Consider the following 17949-nt stretch of genomic DNA (forward strand, 5'->3'; position numbering starts at 1 on the left):
AGAAGGCTGCCCTCCCCGCATGACCAGGTCTGCGCCCAGACACCAGCTTAGTTGCCTGCCTGTGGTTTCTGTCCCAGGCAGCACAGCTACCCCAGTCAAATGTGTTAGGGCCACTCCCAGTCCTTGCTATGTTTGTCCCTGCCAGGAGCGAATCTGGGTGCACCTGCTGAGATCTGGGCGTTTCCCACAGATCCTTAAAGCAAAGCGCATTTATCTCAGTTTGCTGCCCCTGAGTAATTCTGGGCATTCGCTCTCCCCCCCACTTTCTGTACGTGGAAGGCCTTGCCCCTCCCCTGGGCTTGTGGCATCTCCTGGGGAGGCAGCTGGTGCGGATGTCCTCAGCCACGTTGGGTTCTTGCCGCAGGTCCTGCAAACCAGGTCCCGTATGCTTCTTGTCTCTTTCCTGTCCCAGCAGTAACTCCCAGCTTGCTACTCAGAATTATCTTTCCTCAAGATTCGCTTCTGTTTAAATGAAAGACAAAAATAGAAGTTATCGTGCATAAAAAAATGAGCCGGTCACCGACTTGCTGCTTCTGTATGTGGGCACCTGCAGGACGGGTGTTTCCAAGGCCCACAGCACCTGCCTCCACGTGGGGATTCCCCCCGTGCTTTCGGTTTGCTTCTGCAGGACTCTGGCAGACCCTGCAGAGGGGCGACAGGAACCTTTGCAAAGCCAAGAGGCGACGGCACTCTGGGCATGAATGGGTCCTTCAGAAGCTCATGGGGAAATGAAGTCAGCAGATAAGCGTATTTGGTGCAAAACCTTTTTGAAACCCATGCACGGTTTTTTCTTTTCTTTCTTTTTCTTTTTATAACATTTATTTTATTTATTTGAAATACAGTTACAGAGAGAGGTAGAGACTGAAAGCGAGAGGTCTTCCATCCACTAATTCACTCCCCAAATGGCTGCAAAGGTTGGAGCAGGGCTGAGCCTATCTGAAGCCAGGAGCTTCTTCCGGGTCTCCCACATGGGTGCAGGGGCTCAAGGACTTGGGCCATTGTCTACTGCTTTGCCAGGCCATTAGCAGGGAGCTGGATCAGAAGTGGGGCAGCTAGGACTCGAGCTAGTGCCCATATGGGATGCCGGCACTGTAGGCAGGGGCTTTAATCCACTGCACCACAGCACTGGCCCCACGATTTTTTCATCATGCACATTTTCCATAAACGTTTTGGACTGCTTCTGGCTGCATTGGCTGGAACAGTGTCTGCTCCTGTCCTCCCTGCTCCCTCCCCCAGGCGGGGCCCCCCACTCAGCAGAAAGCGGGAGGGTCTGAGGGGCGGGCTGTGGGGTTGTGTTGGTTGTAGTAAGGATGAACCCCATCCAGGTCCCACCGCCACTTCATGCGAGGAAGTTGAATGCTAAGAAGAAAGGGGGTGTGGTGGGAAGTAAGGCCACCAAAGGCGCATCTGCCATCGTGACAGACCCTCTGTCCTCTCCTGGGGACATGCTCATAGGCTCACGACCCGTGAGCCTGCAGGCGTCACCACGGTGGGTGACAGAGCAGTGGGGACTGGGGACACTGAAAATGGTCTCGGCTGCCACCTCGCCTGCCGCACCTGGAACATGCGTGCACCTCTCCTGAAATACGCAGCGAATTCAGCGTCTGAGAGCCCTGACAGCCGTCTCCTCCTCCTCCTCAGGAGCACGGCGAGGGCCCCCGCGCTCCCCTGACGTTCAAGCAGGACCACAGCCTGGAGACTAGGCCTGTGCGCGCACTGCTCTGGGACCTGGCCTACCGGCAGCTCAGCGCCAACGAGTGGCAGAGGCTGGCCCGGTCCTGGGGCTTCACGGAGGAGCAGATCAGAGCCATCGAGCAGCAGTGGGCAGGTGAGTGTGGCGTGGACCACGCGGGCAGGGACAGGTAGGGCCTGTCACAGGCTCCTCAGCTCTAGGAACGGGACAGTTGTCTCAGGTCCACACAGGTGACTGGGGAAACCTGTGGGGAAGGGAAGTGAGACGGTGACTTCTACCGGGTCCTGTGTAGAAGGGAAGTGAGATGGTGACTTCTACCGGGTCCTGTGTAGAAGGTGAATTCAGGCCCCAGACTGAATGGGCATGAGGGTGGTGAGGGTTTAGGGCAGGTGTCACTGCTGTCCCAGAGATTGTCCTGGGGTCAGTGGGTCTGTCCGGTGGTCAAGAGGCTCACTGCTTCAGGAGGTGTGGTGTTGCCAGCTGTCGTAGGGTGTGGCCCTGGGGTGTCGTGGCCGGCCTCTGAGAGACTCATGGGGTGCTGCCTCAGGGCCTCTCAGGAGAGGTGTCCACGCTGCGGCGTCACCTCTGCAGGATGAATGAGGTCAGGGCAGTTCTGCTCTATCAGGGTTGAAACAAAACCAGGAAATACCAAGTTTGCTGGGCACTGGCTAGCTAGAGTTTAAAGGCAGGACAGCCGCATGGCGTGGGGCAAAGCATGGCTGTCGAGTGGGAGCAGTGGCTACTGAGATCCCATGTGGCCTTGCGGCACAGCAGACAGCGTCATGTTGCGGGAGCACGTGTGGGAGCACAAGCACGTGGGGCCTCGCTGGCTCCCTGTCCTCACCTGCTCCGTGAGAGCCCGAGTTCCTGCGTGAGCCCTTCCTTAACAGCTGAGCGCCTCTCCCAAGCCCCACAGCCTCGGAACCATCACCTTGCAGATTAAGCGTCGCCATGAGTTTGGTGACAACCACATTCAGAGGACAGCAGCGTGGTGACAGTGATGTCCACAGTCCAACTGCACTGTGACTCGGGAAGGCTCCTGCACTGGAGAGCTTGTGGGCTTTTGAGCAGGCGAGTGACAGGTTGATGACGGCTTTGGAGGAGAAATAGGGGCAGGCTTTGGGTGGTGCCCGCATCCCAGGCGGGAGTCCTGCCTCCTCTTCTGATTCTAGCATCCTGCTCATGTGCACCCTGGGAGGCGGCGGGTGACGGCTCAAGTGTTTCGGTCCCTGCCACCCACGTGGGGGACTTGAATTGAGTTCCTGGTTCTGGCTTCAGCGGGCCTGGCCCTGGCTGTTGAGGGTATCTGGGGGATGAACTAGCAGATGGAGGATCTGTTTGTCTCTCAAAGAAAGCAAGGGATTGCAGTCACAACAGGACATTCGCTCGTGGTGTCTTACCTTGGCCCTCTTGTGCTTTGCACAGGGAAGGAGAGTTTCCGTGAACACGGCCACAGGGCCCTGCTCATCTGGCTGCACGGGGCCCTGCTCACACAGCCCCACCCGGCCAAGCACCTGCATGAGACGCTGGTGCGCGCAGGCTTCCCAGAACTGGCCGGTAAGTTCTCCACAGGCAGGAGCTGTGCCTGGAAGCGGTGGGGCGGGTGACAGAAATGCCACCCAGAGAGCAGAGGTCCCACTGTGGGCTCACGCGGAGTAGGGGGCTTGTATGGAAGGAGCCTCTGGAGAGGGACCACCGCACTCAAGTTGTAGCCGGCTGCTCTTGGTGCCGCCCCCTACTGGCTTCCTGGAGAAGCACGGGGAGAAGCAGCAGCGCTCCCTGCTCTGGCTGGCTGGTCTGAACGTCCCCTGCAGGCCAGCACGAGGGTACTGTAAAAGCCGCTGTGACCCCTGCTGGCCCCTTGGAAAACTTGGCAGTTAATCCCACGGCAAACTCTCACACGCCAGCGTGCCAATACCACTGCCAGGCTGAATGGAGGGTACCCGCTGCAGCTTTCATGCAAGCGTTTATCTGCAGCTGCAGAGGTGAGTGACTCGGGCCCTGACTGATGGCGTGTCAGGCAGCGGCCGGGACAAGGAGATTCCCATGAAGTTGTCGTCAGCTCGGGGGCCTTCCCCCTGCTTCATGGGCATTCTCCCAGGACAGACTCCGTCCCCCACCCCGAGGCCTGCAGGATCTGTGCGCCGAGGCGAGCCACGGCCCTCCTGTGCTGCCAGCGCTCGCCAGGAGACAAGCAGGGCAGGAACTAAGAACGTCCACTTCAGGGGGCTGTTGTGAGGTTAAAGGAGGAACAGGCCTGGGACAGCGTGTGGCTTAGGAAAGGCCAGTGGTTAGTGAACATCGCTGTTAACAACAGACAACCCTATAGTGACAATCAATGTTACTTTTTCCAGAAAAGACTCGTCAATTCAAAAATGACTCTGACTCATGCTCCAGGAAATGTGCCGTTTCATAAGTGCCTGAAGACTTGTGTACGTGTTTTCTTTCCAATTCAGCATCTTTAAGGCTGTGTCCTCCCACAGCATGCGACGGTGGTGACAGGACGCGCTCACAGGCGGAGGACACCACCAACTCCCCAACCACTCGGGTGCTGTCAGATACGCTTCGTGGTTTTCCTTAAGGGCAGTCTGTCTGTGGTTCTTCCGTCTGTCATGTGATGGGACACGTAACCTGGGAGAGTCGGAGGGTCGGAGGGTCACGTTTTGGTGAGATTCCGATGGAGCAGCACTGGTGTGTATGGAAACCCGGGGGTTTTCCAAGATACGGATTTGAAGGGGGCTTTGCCACCCACTCACTGAGAGCTTCTGGCCTGTGATCGTCAGACCGAGACCTTCAGCTTCGTTCCTGGAAAGAGGCACGACTCGGCGAGGGTTCCCCTCAGGCCCACAGCCTGGAAGTCACGCCTCCGGCTCTGTCTGCAGCAACACGCTGGGCTTGGAACATGATGCTGTTGGCTTTACATCACATGTATGTGGAATACGCTGCTTAAAATTACCAGGCGCCTACATACCAGCCTGTTTTGGTCACTTGGTGGATACTTACAGCATGAACACGCATTGCTTTTGACACCTGAAGTTGAGATGGACGTGGAATCGGGACAGCTTCTCCATCGGATCACACACATCCATCTCATCACTGAAGCTTGCCGGTCTCATTTCCATCTCCACAGCCACCAGGCAGTAATAAAATCCTGAGCAGGCTGAGCCTGGTCACTGCATCCAGTCTGTTGTTTTACAAGTCCCGTGCCGACTGGCAGCGACCTGCCGAATCCTATGCATGCTTCAAACGGCTAAAAACTCATGACTCCAGGTCTTTTTTAAAGATGTATTTATTTATTTAATTGAAAGAGAAGGGAGAGAGAGAATCTTCCATCTGCTGGTTCACTCCCCAAATGGCCGCAACAGCCAGGGTTGGACCAGGCTAAAGCCAGGAGCTTTAGGTCTCCCCGATGGGTGCAGGGGCCCAAGCACTTGGGCCATCCTCTACTGCTTTCCCAGGCACATTAGCAGGGACCTGGATCGGAAGTGGAGCAGCCAGGATTTGAACCTGCGCCTATATAGGATGCCAGCACTGGTGACGGCAGCTTAACCTGCTGAAGCACAGCACCAGCCCCCAGCTCCAAGTTTTGTAGGAAGGCAGAATGGTCTTACCCCATCTGCTGGTCAACAAGGCCAGCTTCCACTGGTCTTGCTGCACCCCCTCCCTGCCAAAACAAGTGGGCATACACACTGCTACTGCGTCAGGTGCTTTACTTACCACTAATTACTGGAGCTTTAGACAGTACACACACTTCTGATCTGAAGCTTCCCACATAGACCTTCATTGGGCATGTACAGCCAGCTTAACCACGTGGCTTTGGTTTGGATGCTGCCAACGCTTTCTAGCCATAGTCTAGGGTCCTCACGGAGGAGGAGGGCAGCCTTTTCAGGAGTGCAGACCCAGGGAGGTGGGGGTGGAGGAAAGGAGTGACCCAGGGGAAGGCCACGGGCACCAGGCTTTGAGTGCCTGATTCTCCTCTGGTGGGACCGTCCCGTATCAGAGTGAGGAGGCCCTGCCTGCTGGCCAGCAAGGTGTAACTGTGGGCTGAGTAGACCCAGTGGAACCTCTGGGCTCTGTGATGCAGATCGGAGTGAGGAGGGGGCACGGGGGCCTGCAGAAGCCACAAGCTGGTGGCACCACGGCAGCTGTGTCAGAGCCCCGAACAAGCGCGCCTGCGCATCTGCTCTTCAGACACTGCCTGGCACTTCTGTGCTTCAGAAAGGGGAGGCCTGGCCAGAAACAGCACTTGCCCAGGCACACTGGTTCTCCATGTGCGGCAGCAAGAAACACGGTTTCCTGGGGTAAGATCGGGGCACAGCCTAGATGATGTCCGATGGGATGAGGCGTCAGGTGCCCCCGCTCCGAACCCAGCCCTCGGCATAGCCCACAAACACCCGAGAAAGGGGAGCCTGGGCACAGATGAGGCTGCCGAGTTCACCGGAATCGGGAGTGGGGCCAAGGGGCCGGCCGGCCTGCATCCGCCCCTCAGGAGCCTGCTCTGCCCTGACAACTTCTGGGCTCTTCGTGTTGGCCACCACTTACTTTTGCCGAGTTGCCTGGACGAGGCTGGTGCTCATGGAGCCACACAGCTCAATGCTGCCATCTGCAGGAGACGCAGAGGGGGCATCAGAAACAGACGGGAAGCTTCCGGGCTCCTGCACTACAACTCCCTGCGGGGGTCGCCAGCCCTGCCTGGTTCCAAGTGCTGAGCCCAGGAGAGTGGTGAACACGCCAGCGCCACTAAAGCTTTGTGACAAAAGATGTCAGTGTGACTCCCGCTCTTCATCTTTTAAACCTAAAACTGCCTGGTATCTCCCAGTTCTAGTTTAGTAGTTGTGTACGCTGCAGCGGGGTAACACGGGGAAACAACGTAAACAGATAGGCTCTATAAGCTCTGATGACAGAATCTATGACAAGTTGAACGTAATAAAAAATAGCTTGTTTTAATTTTTAAAAGTTTTACTTAATTTCTTAAATAAAAAATAACATTAAAATAATTTCTACATATTGTTACAAAGGATGATGTCGCTTGAAAAAGTCTCTTGTAATTCTGGAAGCTGACCATGATGCATCTGTGATGTTCTAAGAATTCGGAAAGTTAACAACCCAAGACTGCCAACCCTCAGTGAGGGCAGAGGAGCGAGCCGCTCTCCGTGGCACGCGTTGCCGTCAGTCGACCACTTTGATGGACTGCACGCTGCCGAGGGAGTGGGCGTGGGTGGATCTGGTCCCCAGAGACCTGGAAGCCGATGAGCTGCTCTCGGGAGGAAGGGCCCGAGGGTACTTTGCTGCAGTGGCTTGAGGAATGGTCTGCTGAAACGAAAGAGAAGACCGCTTCAGGAATCCGCGAGATCGCCACCTGTGACAGAACCCAGGCTCCAGTGGACGCCAGTGAGGAGTGAAACAAGACGAGGAGGCCGTGCCCCGGGAGCCCACAGCTCGGCTGCAGAGCAGGGTCCCTGGGTCACGCACACAGCCACAGCTGCCATTCCTCCCAGAGGCCAAACCAGTGCAGGAACTCCGTGCACAGAGGGGTCAGACCAGCACTGGCCCCGTTCTATCCAGCCGCCTCCTCTCTACCCTGAGGTCCAGTCTGGTTCCTGCTGCGTGCAGCTCAGCTCGAGGGGCGGGACACATAGTGGTGGTCTCCCCAGAAGCAGGATGCTCCACGGCTTCCTACCCACGAAGACCACGAGGCCAGGGAGCACCTGAGGGAGGCCTCGACAGCGCCCACAGCTCAGGGCACTCGTGGACGCGAGCAGACGCCAGCACCCCAGCCCACCACACGCAGTCCCTGCATGCAGTATGCCCAGATGCCATGTGCGCTGTGTGAGCGGCACACGTGCTCTCTGCACACAGCATGTGGCCCACACACGTGCTGCAGCACCCACAAGGGCATGCTCTGCACCCGTGCACGATCCACACACGTGCTAAGGTACACATGTGCGCTATGCACACAGCGTGCGACCCCACTCGTGCTGTGGCCTGTTCCACCTGAGGCAGCTTCGCAGGAGCAGGAAGGGAGATTTCCACCAGGGTATGCGACTCAGAAAAGTCACCTTTAAAATACTTTCAGAAAAATTACATATCTTTTGTCAAAACATTCACACTAAGTAGCTCAAAAACTAAGAAGCAGTTTTTCTTAAAAAAAGTGTTGCTCCCCCTCTTCGTGGAGGAACGACACAGGACCCTGCGCTGTTCTTTTGTCTGCTCGGCCCTCCCCGGGTTTGCTGCTGGTTCTTCCCGGGTTGGCTACTGTCCCTTCCACCTCCGTGGAAGGGCGGGCCCCCTGCCACTTTCCCCACTTCCGCGGGGGAGCGGCACACCGCCGGCCGGCTCTCTCGGGGGCTGCACAGGTGTTCCTTCAAATAGATGTTCCCTTTAGATGTTCCTGGTGCATGTTGTCTCTCTCCTCCTTTATAGACCTCTTCCACCAATCCCAACTCGGCTGCCCACACGCCGAGTACGCTGCCCTCCTCCAATCAGGAGCAGGTCCTGCTGTTTATTGGTTGAACTGGAGGCAGCTGTGTAGAAGCTGTTTCCTCCTCTCCCAGCGCCATATTGTGGGAGAGCAGATGCATAAAATAAGTCTTAATTCCAGTAACAGTCTAGTCCGAGTTGCTCCCCACAGATCCCCCTTTCTTTTTATTTTTTGGCGTTGATACGCTCCTGTCTTCGGTGCCCCGCGGCACACACTCTGCTCTGCTTGCTAGAGTTGCCCACAGGTGCTTACAAGTCCTATCAATCAGACAAACCGAATCCGGGTCCTCTCTTCGCCATGTTGTGAGGAGGTTTTTAGGCGCTGATGCGTGCCTGTGTTCGGTGCCCTGCAGCGCATGCTCTGCTCTGCTAGAACTGCCTGCAGGTGCTTACAAGCCCTAACAATCAGGCAAACCGAATCCAAGCCCTCTCATTGCCGTCTTGTGGGGAGACTTATTGGTGTTGATAACGTGCCTGTCTTCGGTGACCTGCAGCTGTCCACAGGTGCTTATCGTCTCCCTAATCAGGCAGACCGAATCCAAGCTCTCTCATTGCTGTGTTGTGGGGAGGCCTTATTTTTCTCTATTTCTCTATCTCCGGGCATTCCTATCTCTCCCATTTTACTTCTATCTGCCAGCATTCCTATTTCTCTCATTTTACTTCTAAATTTCTGTTTCTCTTATCCCTGCGGCTTCCCGGCGCCCGCCCCGAGGCTGCTTCTCGGTGGCTTCCCGGCTCTGAGCCGCTTCAGCCCGCGCTTCTCTCATCTGCGCGGCTTCCTGGCTTTGCGTGGCTTGGCTTCGCGAGCTCCGCGGTCTCCACGCCCTTCGCATCCGCACCACGGCCTCGCACTAGCCCCACATTCCCTATCTATTCATGCCCCGTGCGCTCTCTCTGCACGCGGCGGCTTCCGCGAGTCACACAGCATAGCTTACGTTTCCGCCACCACCGGTATTCAATCTAAGTTCCCTGGGCTAACCTGGCGAATTCAACCTAGCTTACGCGTCTCCGCCTTATGGTTTGGTTTCCCATCTTTTGCTCCCCGGGCTAATCTGACGGATTCCAACCTGGCCCACGTTTCCGCCTCTGGTTTAACTTTTCGCCTTTTGCTCCCCAGGCTGACTTAAAGAATTCCAAGCTGGTTTACGTTTCCGCCTCGGCCTTCCCCCCGCGGCTTCAATTTCCCTAACATTTTTCTCTACCCGGTATGATTCCCTCGCCCGCAGGTGCTCACCACCTCCCTAATCAGGCAGACCGAATCCAAGCTCTCTCATTGCCATGTTGTGGGGAGGCCTTATTTTTCTGTTTCTCTATCTCCGGGCATTCCTATCTCTCCCATTTTACTTCTATCTACCAGCATTCCTATTTCTCTCATTTTACTTCTAAACTTCTGTTTCTCTTATCCCTGCGGCTTCCCGGCGCCCGCCCCGAGGTTGCTTCTCGGCGGCTTCCCGGCTCTGAGCCGCTTCAGCCCGCGCTTCTCTCATCTGCGCGGCTTCCTGGCTTCGCGCGCGCACTCCGCGGTCTCCGCGCCCCTTCGTGCCCACACCACGGCCTTCGCACCAGCCCCGCGTTCCCTATCTATTCACGCTCCGTGCTCTCTCTGCACGCAGCGGCTTCCGCGAATCACACAGCGTAGCTCACGTTTCCGCCACCACCGGTATTCAGTCCAAGTTCCCCGGACTAACCTGGCGAATTCCAACCTGGCGGCCCACGTCTCTGCCTCTGGTTCCAGATTTTCGCCTTTTGCTCCCCGGGCTGACCTGAAGAATTCCAAGATGGCTTACGTCTCCGCTTCAGCCTGCACTCGTGGCTTCATTTTCCCTAACATTTTTCTCTACCCGGTATGTTTCCCTAACTTTTCTTCCAACAACAATATTCCCCTCTCATTTCTCTTGGCCTCTCCCCACAGTCCGTATCCAAGTCTAAGTTTCTTATAGGTTTCACTTTCACTTTCAACCTGCAGTCCGTATCTGAGTCTAAGTTTCTTCTTGCTCTCACTTTAAATCCTAACTTCTTTCCCACAGTCCATATCCGAGTCTATGCCTAGGCTTTCGATAGCTTCTTCCGGCACCTTTTCTGTCCGGCTTTTCCCTAGGCTCTTTGCTAGTCTCTCTCTCCGGTATTTTCCACTTCTTCCCGTTTCTTCCCTCCTAAGTTTCCTATCCGAGTCACGGCACCATTATGTCGCTCCCCCTCTTCGTGGAGGAACGACACAGGACCCTGCGCTGTTCTTTCGTCTGCTCGGCCCTCCCCAGGTTTGCTGCTGGTTCTTCCTGGGTTGGCTACTGTCCCTTCCACCTCTGTGGAAGGGCGGTTCCCCCTGGCCACTTTCCCCACTTCCGCGGGGGAGCGGCACACCACCGGCCGGCTCTCTCGGGGGCTGCACAGGTGTTCCTTCAGATAGATGTTCCTCTTAGATGTTCCTGGTGCATGTTGTCTCTCTCCTCCTTTATAGTCCTCTTCCACCAATCCCAACTCTGCTACCCACACGCCGAGTACGCTGCTCTCCTGCAATCAGGAGCAGGTCCTGCTGTTTATTGGTTGAACTGGAGGCAGCTGTGTAGAAGCTGTTTCTCCCTTCTCAGCGCCATATTGTGGGAGAGCAGATGCATAGAATAAGTCTTAATTCCAGTAACTTAGTCTAGTCCGAGTTGCTCCCCACAAAAAGAAACCTTAAAAACAATAGGTTTTCCTTTCTGATCTGCCTTAACAAAATCTCTTGCATACATACGTGTCTGTACATAAGTACCTGTAGATTACACACGGGGACACTCGCGCTGGTATGAAACTCTGACAACACTCCGCTGACCTCCCCAGAGCACAGGCTCTTAGCAGGAAGGACAAGAGGAACAGCAGGGAGACTCAGTGTGGCCATCCAGAGAACACAGCACAGAGCACACGCTGCCCAGCCGGCGGGCAGTGGGCAGGAGGCGTGTGTGTGCCAAGCGAGCCTGGTGGATCAGTGAGGTAACACAGTACAGAGGACTGCAGCTGTGTCCATCACGGCACCCCAACAGGGGAGAACAGGAGGCAGCTGGCATGTGAGGTACACAGCAACACACACACAGAGACAGCCGGCGGCTCCCTACAGCACACACCGCGTATGTAGGGTGCAGGCCGCGAGATAAACTTCGTAACGGGTTGATTTTCTTCTGTAAAGCATGAATTCCTGTCATCTCTACAGAAGTAAGTGTTGTAAAGGTTAAAAGTAAACGTGATGCTCTTTGTGCCTTATGTATCTACAGTTCTGATTTCTATTTTTTTCAGCACATAAAATGTGAATAGGTAGGAAGAGTGTCCATTGTGACACAAAAACATAGTCTGTTCGTTTATTTGAGAGGCAGAGACAGTGCATTCAAGCGAGCTCCATATCTACCAGTTCACTCTCCGAATGCGTACAATGCCTGGGGCCGAGCAGCCCTGAAGCCAGGAGCAGGGAGCTGCATGGGGTCTCCCACATGGGGGGCAGAGACCCAGTGACTCGAGCCAGGGTGCATCAGCAGGAAGCCGGAATCGGGGCCCGGGACAGGTGGGACTTGAACCCAGGCACTGTGGATCTAACTGCTACGCAAATGCCCGCCTTGGGCTCTGTTCTTGTAACTCTTTTCGAAGTACCTGTTACAGAGAATCCTGACCCGCAGGCTGCTGTGCGAACAGATGCTCCCCGTATCCTTTCCTATGGACTGCGTGCGGTCTGCTCGAGGCTCTGGGCTGACAAGCGTCTTTACACATCTTAATTTTCGCATTCCCTCCTTTACCCTGAATCCTGAAAACAACCCTGGGGGCCAAGTACTCTTACAGATCCCTGTCACAGAAGAACATTCTCTGACGCGTGGATGCCGTGGAGGCAATGAGTATCCACACTGAGGCATTCGTGGCTGTAGTCTGCTTATTTCTGCAAATCGCCCGTACCTTCCTTTGTATCACATGGATTTTTACAGCCTGGGTTTTTTTCAAACCTGAAATATGTTGACAATTGCAGTGAAGGAAGAGAAAAAAGATGTTTAAAAAAAAGAACAAAAGTTAAAAACTATAAATGCAGGGAATCTTTTTGGTAATCTGATATCTACCGTGTGAACACGTGGATACAGTTTTCTTTTTTGAACCAATAAAAAATGCTGTGGTGTAGTGGGTGGAGCCGCCGCTGTCTGTGACGCCCGCGTCTCCTGTGGGCACTGGTTTGTGTCCTGGCTGCTCTACTTCTGATAAGGCTCTCTGCTAACGTGCCTGGGAAAGCAGTGGAGATGGCCAAGTACTCCCCCACCCCTCTTTGTTCCTTCCCTTTCTCTTTGTAACTCTGACTTTCAAAAATAAAAATAAATCTTAAAAAAAAAAAGTAAAAAAATCCCTGGCATGTCTTACCCTCTGGTCACCGGCACACTAGATTCCTTTCGTAACTGATATTTTATACTGTCTGGAAGAAACGTCTTTGAAACTGATTTCCTACCCGAGGAAACGGATTACAGCAGATCTGATCACCGTACGCCAGTGCAGAAAGACTAACCGCAACAGCAGAGCACACGCCACTCCGACTCCAGATGTCACCAGACCGTCCATCTGAACTGTCAGGGAGAAGAGTGGCCGCCCCCCGCGGCTTACCACTGTGACTGGGTGGTGCTTCTCCACGACCACGGAGCTCACGGGCGGAGAAACACCCATGATAGCCAAGCTGCTGTTGACTCTGTTCTTGGAGGCGAAGTCGCACTTCCCCGTGATCCGGGCCGTGATCGTCCTCCCTGCCTTCTGCTGTGCGGAAGTTACGACTCTCGGCACGTACTAAAAAACAGAAACAACCCTGCTGGTGCGGATTCACGCAAAAGGCCGATGGCTTTAGTTCCAGACTCGTGAAGAAAATACACAGGACTTAAAATCACTCCGTATTCAACCATCTTTAACATGAAAACCATCTTGAACATGAAAACAAGAAACCTACAAGGACATAAGAAGCAAAACATGACGCCACACAGCCCTTCAGCTCTGGTTTGCCAGCCGTTTCAAGGGAGGCTAGGAAGTGTTCTATAACAGCTCGGACTCCCGGGAGGCTGCAAGGCCTGGGGGCGAGGCCTGTGCATCCCAGCCATCACCCATTCCCGGCACTGACTGCCTCTTCGTCATGACCGTCTGGCTGACACCAGACCAGGAGCAGACAGATGTGACGCGTGCAGGATCAGTGTGGCAGTCCCATGTGTGCACCCTGGGAGCCAGCACAGACCTTGCATGTCCACAAAGACTGGCCTCCTTCCTGCACCTCTGGCGGCCACCAGTCTGTCTGATCTACCCTGTGGCCCGCGGCATAATTAGCATCATCGTTACGTGTATGCTTTGCCTTTTCCTTCTCACTTGATTAATAAACTTCTTATCAGAAAGGAGCACAAAAACCTGCTATAATATATATAATTTTTAAGATTAATTTATTTATTTGAAAGGAAGAGCAACAGAGACATAGAGATCCTCCATGGTTCACTCCCCAAATGTCAAGGCTGGGCCAGGCTGAAACCACGAGCCAGGAACTGCATCCTGGCTCTGGGGAGAGAGGGGAGAGGGAGAAGGGGGGGGGGGGAGGGAGGGAGGGAGGGGGAGAGGGAGGGGGAGGGAGAGGGGGAGAGCGGGAGAGGGGGAGGGGAGAGGGGGAGAGAGGGAGGGAGGGAGAGGGGGAGAGAGGGAGAGAGAGAGAGAGGGAGAGGGGAGAGAGGGAGAGAGGGAGGGAGGGAGAGGGGGAGAGAGGGAGGGAGAGGGGGAGAGAGGGAGAGAAACAGAGAGAGGGAGAGGGGGAGAGGGGGAGGGGAGAGGGGGAGAGAGGGAGGGAGAGAAGTGAAAGAAATGAGAGAGTTATCTTCTATCTGCTGGTTCATTCTCCAGATGGCTGCAATGGCCAGGGCTAGGCCAGGCCAAAGCCAGTAGGCAGGAGCTTCTTCTGGGTCTCCCAAGAACTTGGACCATCCTCCACTTCTTCCCAGGTGCATTAGCAGGGAGCTGGACTGGAAGTGGAACAACTGGGACTTGGGCCAGCACCCACATGGTTAACCTCCTACTCCACAGCACTGGCCCCCAGTCTTATTTCTGAGCTAAAACTCCCCTGCGTATTCAAACGCTGCTTAGCCACGTCTACTTCTATTCAAGCTCTTTAAATTAAGTAGCATGTAACATTGTTTTCTAGAGTTGGTAGCTCTATTTTGTGTTTAAAGTGATCACAGATTATTAAAATTTTAGTAGTATGACATTCTTAAACACTGGTTTGACAAGGGATGAAACAGTTTGACAAAACTATATTTGCAGCAATACTGATAGACACAGGCATTTCTTCTTTTTTCGGTGTGTGTTTTGATTTTTTTTCTGGTTTTAACTCCCACATAGAAGGGAGAACATATGCTATTTGTCTTTCTGTGTCCAGCTTACTTCATGCAACATGATGTCCTCCAGTTGTATCCACATCTGGATGCAGATGGTAGAATTTCATTCTTGTTCATAGCTGCATAATATTCCACTGCGTATATATACCACATTTTCTTTTGTCCACTCATCTGCTGATGCACACCCTGTTCTGTGTTTTGGCTATTGGGAACAGTGCTGCAGGTATCCCTCTGATACATGTTTATGCATTTGGGGTATGTACCCAGGAGTGGGCCTGTTGCAGCATATGGAGAGTTAGCAGCTCTTAAAAGGTGCAAGTTAAAGTCAGCGGGAGTACTGAAGACGACCACTTTCTGTTGGCTCGGGCCTCACCTCACCACAGGGCCATGGCAGCCCTTCCTGCCTTCCTGGGAACACTGAGAGCAACCCTGGGGCAGGCACCTGGTACAGCAGTGAGGAGGCTGTGTGGGTCCCCCACATCTGGGGCCAGAGCACTGGGCTCCAGCTTCCGGCTAATGTAGGCCCTGGGAGGCAGCTCATGTACTTGGGTCTCTGACACCCACGTCGGAGACCTGACTGGAGTCCCCAGCTCCTGGCTCGGCCTAGCAGTTGTGGGCATCTGGGGAGTGAACCAGTAAACCAGTGGGCAGGCGATCTCTCCCCAACTGTTTATGTGCCTTTCAAATAAAATGGAAAAAAAAAGTTACCAGGTGTCAAAGTGAAAGTCTGGCTTGTAGGCTGCTCCACCCTCTGAAAAAACATTGAGTGAAGCCGACAGGTCTGGCAGCAGGCGGCCGGCCTCTGTGGCTCCAGCATCACAGCCCGACCAGCTGCACTGGGGAAGGCACACACGCCGCTCCCCAAGTCTCCCCAGCGCTCTGGTACCAGCTGCACTGGGGAAGGCACACACGCTGCCCCCCAAGTCTCCCCAGCGCTCTGGTACCAGCTGCACTGGGGAAGCCACACACGCTGCTCCCCAAGTCTCCCCAGCGCTCTGGTACCAGCTGTGACTCAGGGAAGTCTCTTCCACCTTCATTCTGATTATGAACTAAAAGTTTAAGCGTGGGCTGGCGCCACGGCTCACGTGGCTAATCCTCCGCCTGTGGAGTACTAGGTTCTAGTCCCCCGGCTTCTAGTCCCGGTTGCTCCTCTTCCAGTCTAGCTCTCTGCTGTAGCCCGGGAAGGCAATGGAGGATGGCCCAAGTGCTTGGGCCCTGCATCCGCATGGGAGACCAGGAGAAGCACCTGGCTCCTGGCTTTGGATCGGCGCAGCGCCGGCCGTAGCGGCCATTTTGGGCAGCGGTGGGGGAAGAGCAACGGAAGGAAGACCTTTCTCTCTTTCTCTCTCTAACTCTGCCTGTCAAAAAAAAAAAAATTACTTGAAAGGCAGAGTGACAGAGAGTGAGTGGGGTAGAGAGAGAGAGGGAGGAGGAGAGACAGAGAGGTTGCTTTCTTCTGGTGCTTCACTCTCCAAATGGCCTCAATAGCCGGTGCTGGGCCAGGCAAAACCAGGAGCCAGGAACTCTGTCCTGGGTCCCATGTGGGTGCAGGGGCCCAGGGACTCAGGCTATCCTCTGCTGTTTTCCCAGGTACATTTTAGGAAGCTGTATCAGAAGTGGATTAACCAGGACTCAAACAGGCCCTTCAGTACAGGATACGGGCACGGCAGGTGCCAGGTGAACCTGCCTCGCCACAATGCCAGCCCCCAAACGGTATTTTTACTTTCACTACTGTGGTAGCGCTTCTGGTTACATTTTTCATTCTCAATTAATACTTAGCCACTTTGTGCATTAAATATCTGCGGCTTGGCCTAGATACCACGCACTTTTTCTGCATAGAAAAATAAGTTCTGCGCCCAAAATAGCCACTTCACAAGCAAGTTTCTTAACCCTGGCATAACGCGGCACGTGCATCGACTGTACCTCTTCCGGCGCGGCGGCAGCGGCCGGTCCTGTGCCGAGAACAGAAACGGGGACGTAGGCAGAGGATGCGGAAGCAGCCCCAGCAGAAGTCGTGGAAACAGCAGAGGGGATGGCAGCGATGCTGGTAGCTCCAGCCCCTGCCCCTGCGGGGGACAGCAGCAGGGGCAGTGTCACCGTGGAGGGCGTCGGTGGGGCCGAGGGGTCCAGGTGGGCGGCAGGCTCTTTTCCTGGGGCGCCAGGTCCGTGCTCCTCCCTTCTGGTACTGGCGCAGTCTGTTCCTGCAGAACAAGGTCAGCTCCGTTAGTCCTCCACGACGAGGGACCGGCACTCTCGAGCACGCAGGTGTGTGTGCCACACGGAGTCCAAGACCAGTGCGTGCGGTGTGTCGGCAGCAAGCCCTGTAGGACCTGCTCCTGCGGCCGGTGAGGGCTGACCAGAGAGGCGCTCACGGGAGTTCAGCGTGGCCACACCGCTGCCAACAGCACACGGGGCCTTTGCCTTGTCACCTGGCAACCTTAAACACAGCCTGGGATTCCGTTAGGACCACCTTCTGCAATCCCACCAACCCCTGCACTCCCGTCTACTGCTCCCATCCTAAAAACAAAGAGGTATTTTATTTCTCAACTTTTCTGCAAATAATCAATCAGGAAAGTGAAAATCTTCACTTTTGGTACTGCAAGAGCAATGCGCTCCTAGAGCAGGTAGCAAGCCACGCCTGAGGATGTACGTCCATACCTAACTGCCTGGGTGCCCTGGCGTGGGACAGACTACACGGTCTCCTAACTTCAAGCCACGCCTGAGGACACACGTCCATACCTAACTGCCTGGGTGCCCTCGCGTGGGACAGACCACACGCTGTCTCCTAACTTCAGTGCATTTCCCTTGAGAATCAGAGTGGTCAGTCTCCACTGGGTTGGTATCTGTGTGGTGCAAAGGAAAGGTGTCGTTTGGGCTGCTGAGCCCGAGGGATGTTCCGGGTCCCCGGGCGGTGGGCATGGTCCAAGTTCTCTTTCAGTGGTTTCTGTGTTGCTGTCTTTCCACCCAGAAACTTGGGCTCCGGCCTACGTCCTTTTCCTAGAACACACATAAAACAGGCGGAGGACTCGCCGCCATAGTAATCAGCCTCAGCAGGGCCACAGGGCCTAGATTCTTTGAAACCCTCTGAAGGAAAGGGATTAATTCAGTATTAAAAAACTTAATTTTAAAACAGAACACACACTCTGAGCTTCAGCATGTTTTTGAGACTGGTGCGTCTGGGTGGGGGTCAGCCTAGAAGATGGCAGCCCCTGCTGACGCGGGCTGACTGCGCGGATCCTGCCTCTCAGGTGCTGCCGCTTAAAATAAGCCCTGTGTTTCTAGAAGTTTACTTATTGTTCTTTATTCTTTTTGAACTGCTGTGTGACACAAAGAGGGAGGGAGAAAGAGAGACTGACTGATTTTCCTTTCGCTGGTTCACTCCCCAAATCCCTGTACCAGCCAGGGCTGGGCCAGGCCAAAACA

At 54.7% G+C, this 17949-nt stretch overlaps 2 protein-coding genes across 18 annotated transcripts in view; one reads left to right on the plus strand and one right to left on the minus strand.

Annotated features, from left to right (window-relative positions):
* ANKDD1B (ankyrin repeat and death domain containing 1B) overlaps positions 1-6710 on the plus strand; it is a 54391-nt gene extending 47681 nt beyond the window's left edge. For all 8 annotated transcript variants that reach the window (XM_008251117.4, XM_070056294.1, XM_002723023.5 and 5 more), the window contains 3 exons: positions 1642-1828; positions 3119-3250; positions 4048-6710. In XM_008251117.4, the coding sequence (XP_008249339.3) occupies positions 1642-1828; positions 3119-3250; positions 4048-4109 (381 nt within the window). In that variant the 3' untranslated portion in view covers positions 4110-6710. The remainder of the gene's footprint in view (positions 1-1641; positions 1829-3118; positions 3251-4047) is intronic.
* Positions 6618-17949, minus strand: part of POC5 (POC5 centriolar protein) — a 31009-nt gene continuing 19677 nt past the window's right edge. For 4 of the 10 annotated variants that reach the window (XR_011381831.1, XR_011381830.1, XR_011381833.1 and 1 more), the window contains 3 exons: positions 16450-16727; positions 11275-12952; positions 6618-7003 (listed from right to left, as the gene is read on the minus strand). Coding sequence is in view for 6 of the 10 variants with exons in the window: in XM_051838668.2 (XP_051694628.1) it covers positions 6863-7006; positions 12776-12952; positions 16450-16727 (599 nt within the window). In the remaining 4 variants the exon portion in view is untranslated. Of the gene's footprint in view, positions 7007-11274; positions 12953-16449; positions 16728-17949 lie in introns of all 10 variants that reach the window. The other 6 variants (XM_070056291.1, XM_017339016.3, XM_070056292.1 and 3 more) reach the window with 2 other exon arrangements.

The sequence above is a fragment of the Oryctolagus cuniculus genome, chromosome 14, assembly GCF_964237555.1.
Source record: "Oryctolagus cuniculus chromosome 14, mOryCun1.1, whole genome shotgun sequence".
NCBI classification, from domain to species: domain Eukaryota; kingdom Metazoa; phylum Chordata; class Mammalia; order Lagomorpha; family Leporidae; genus Oryctolagus; species Oryctolagus cuniculus.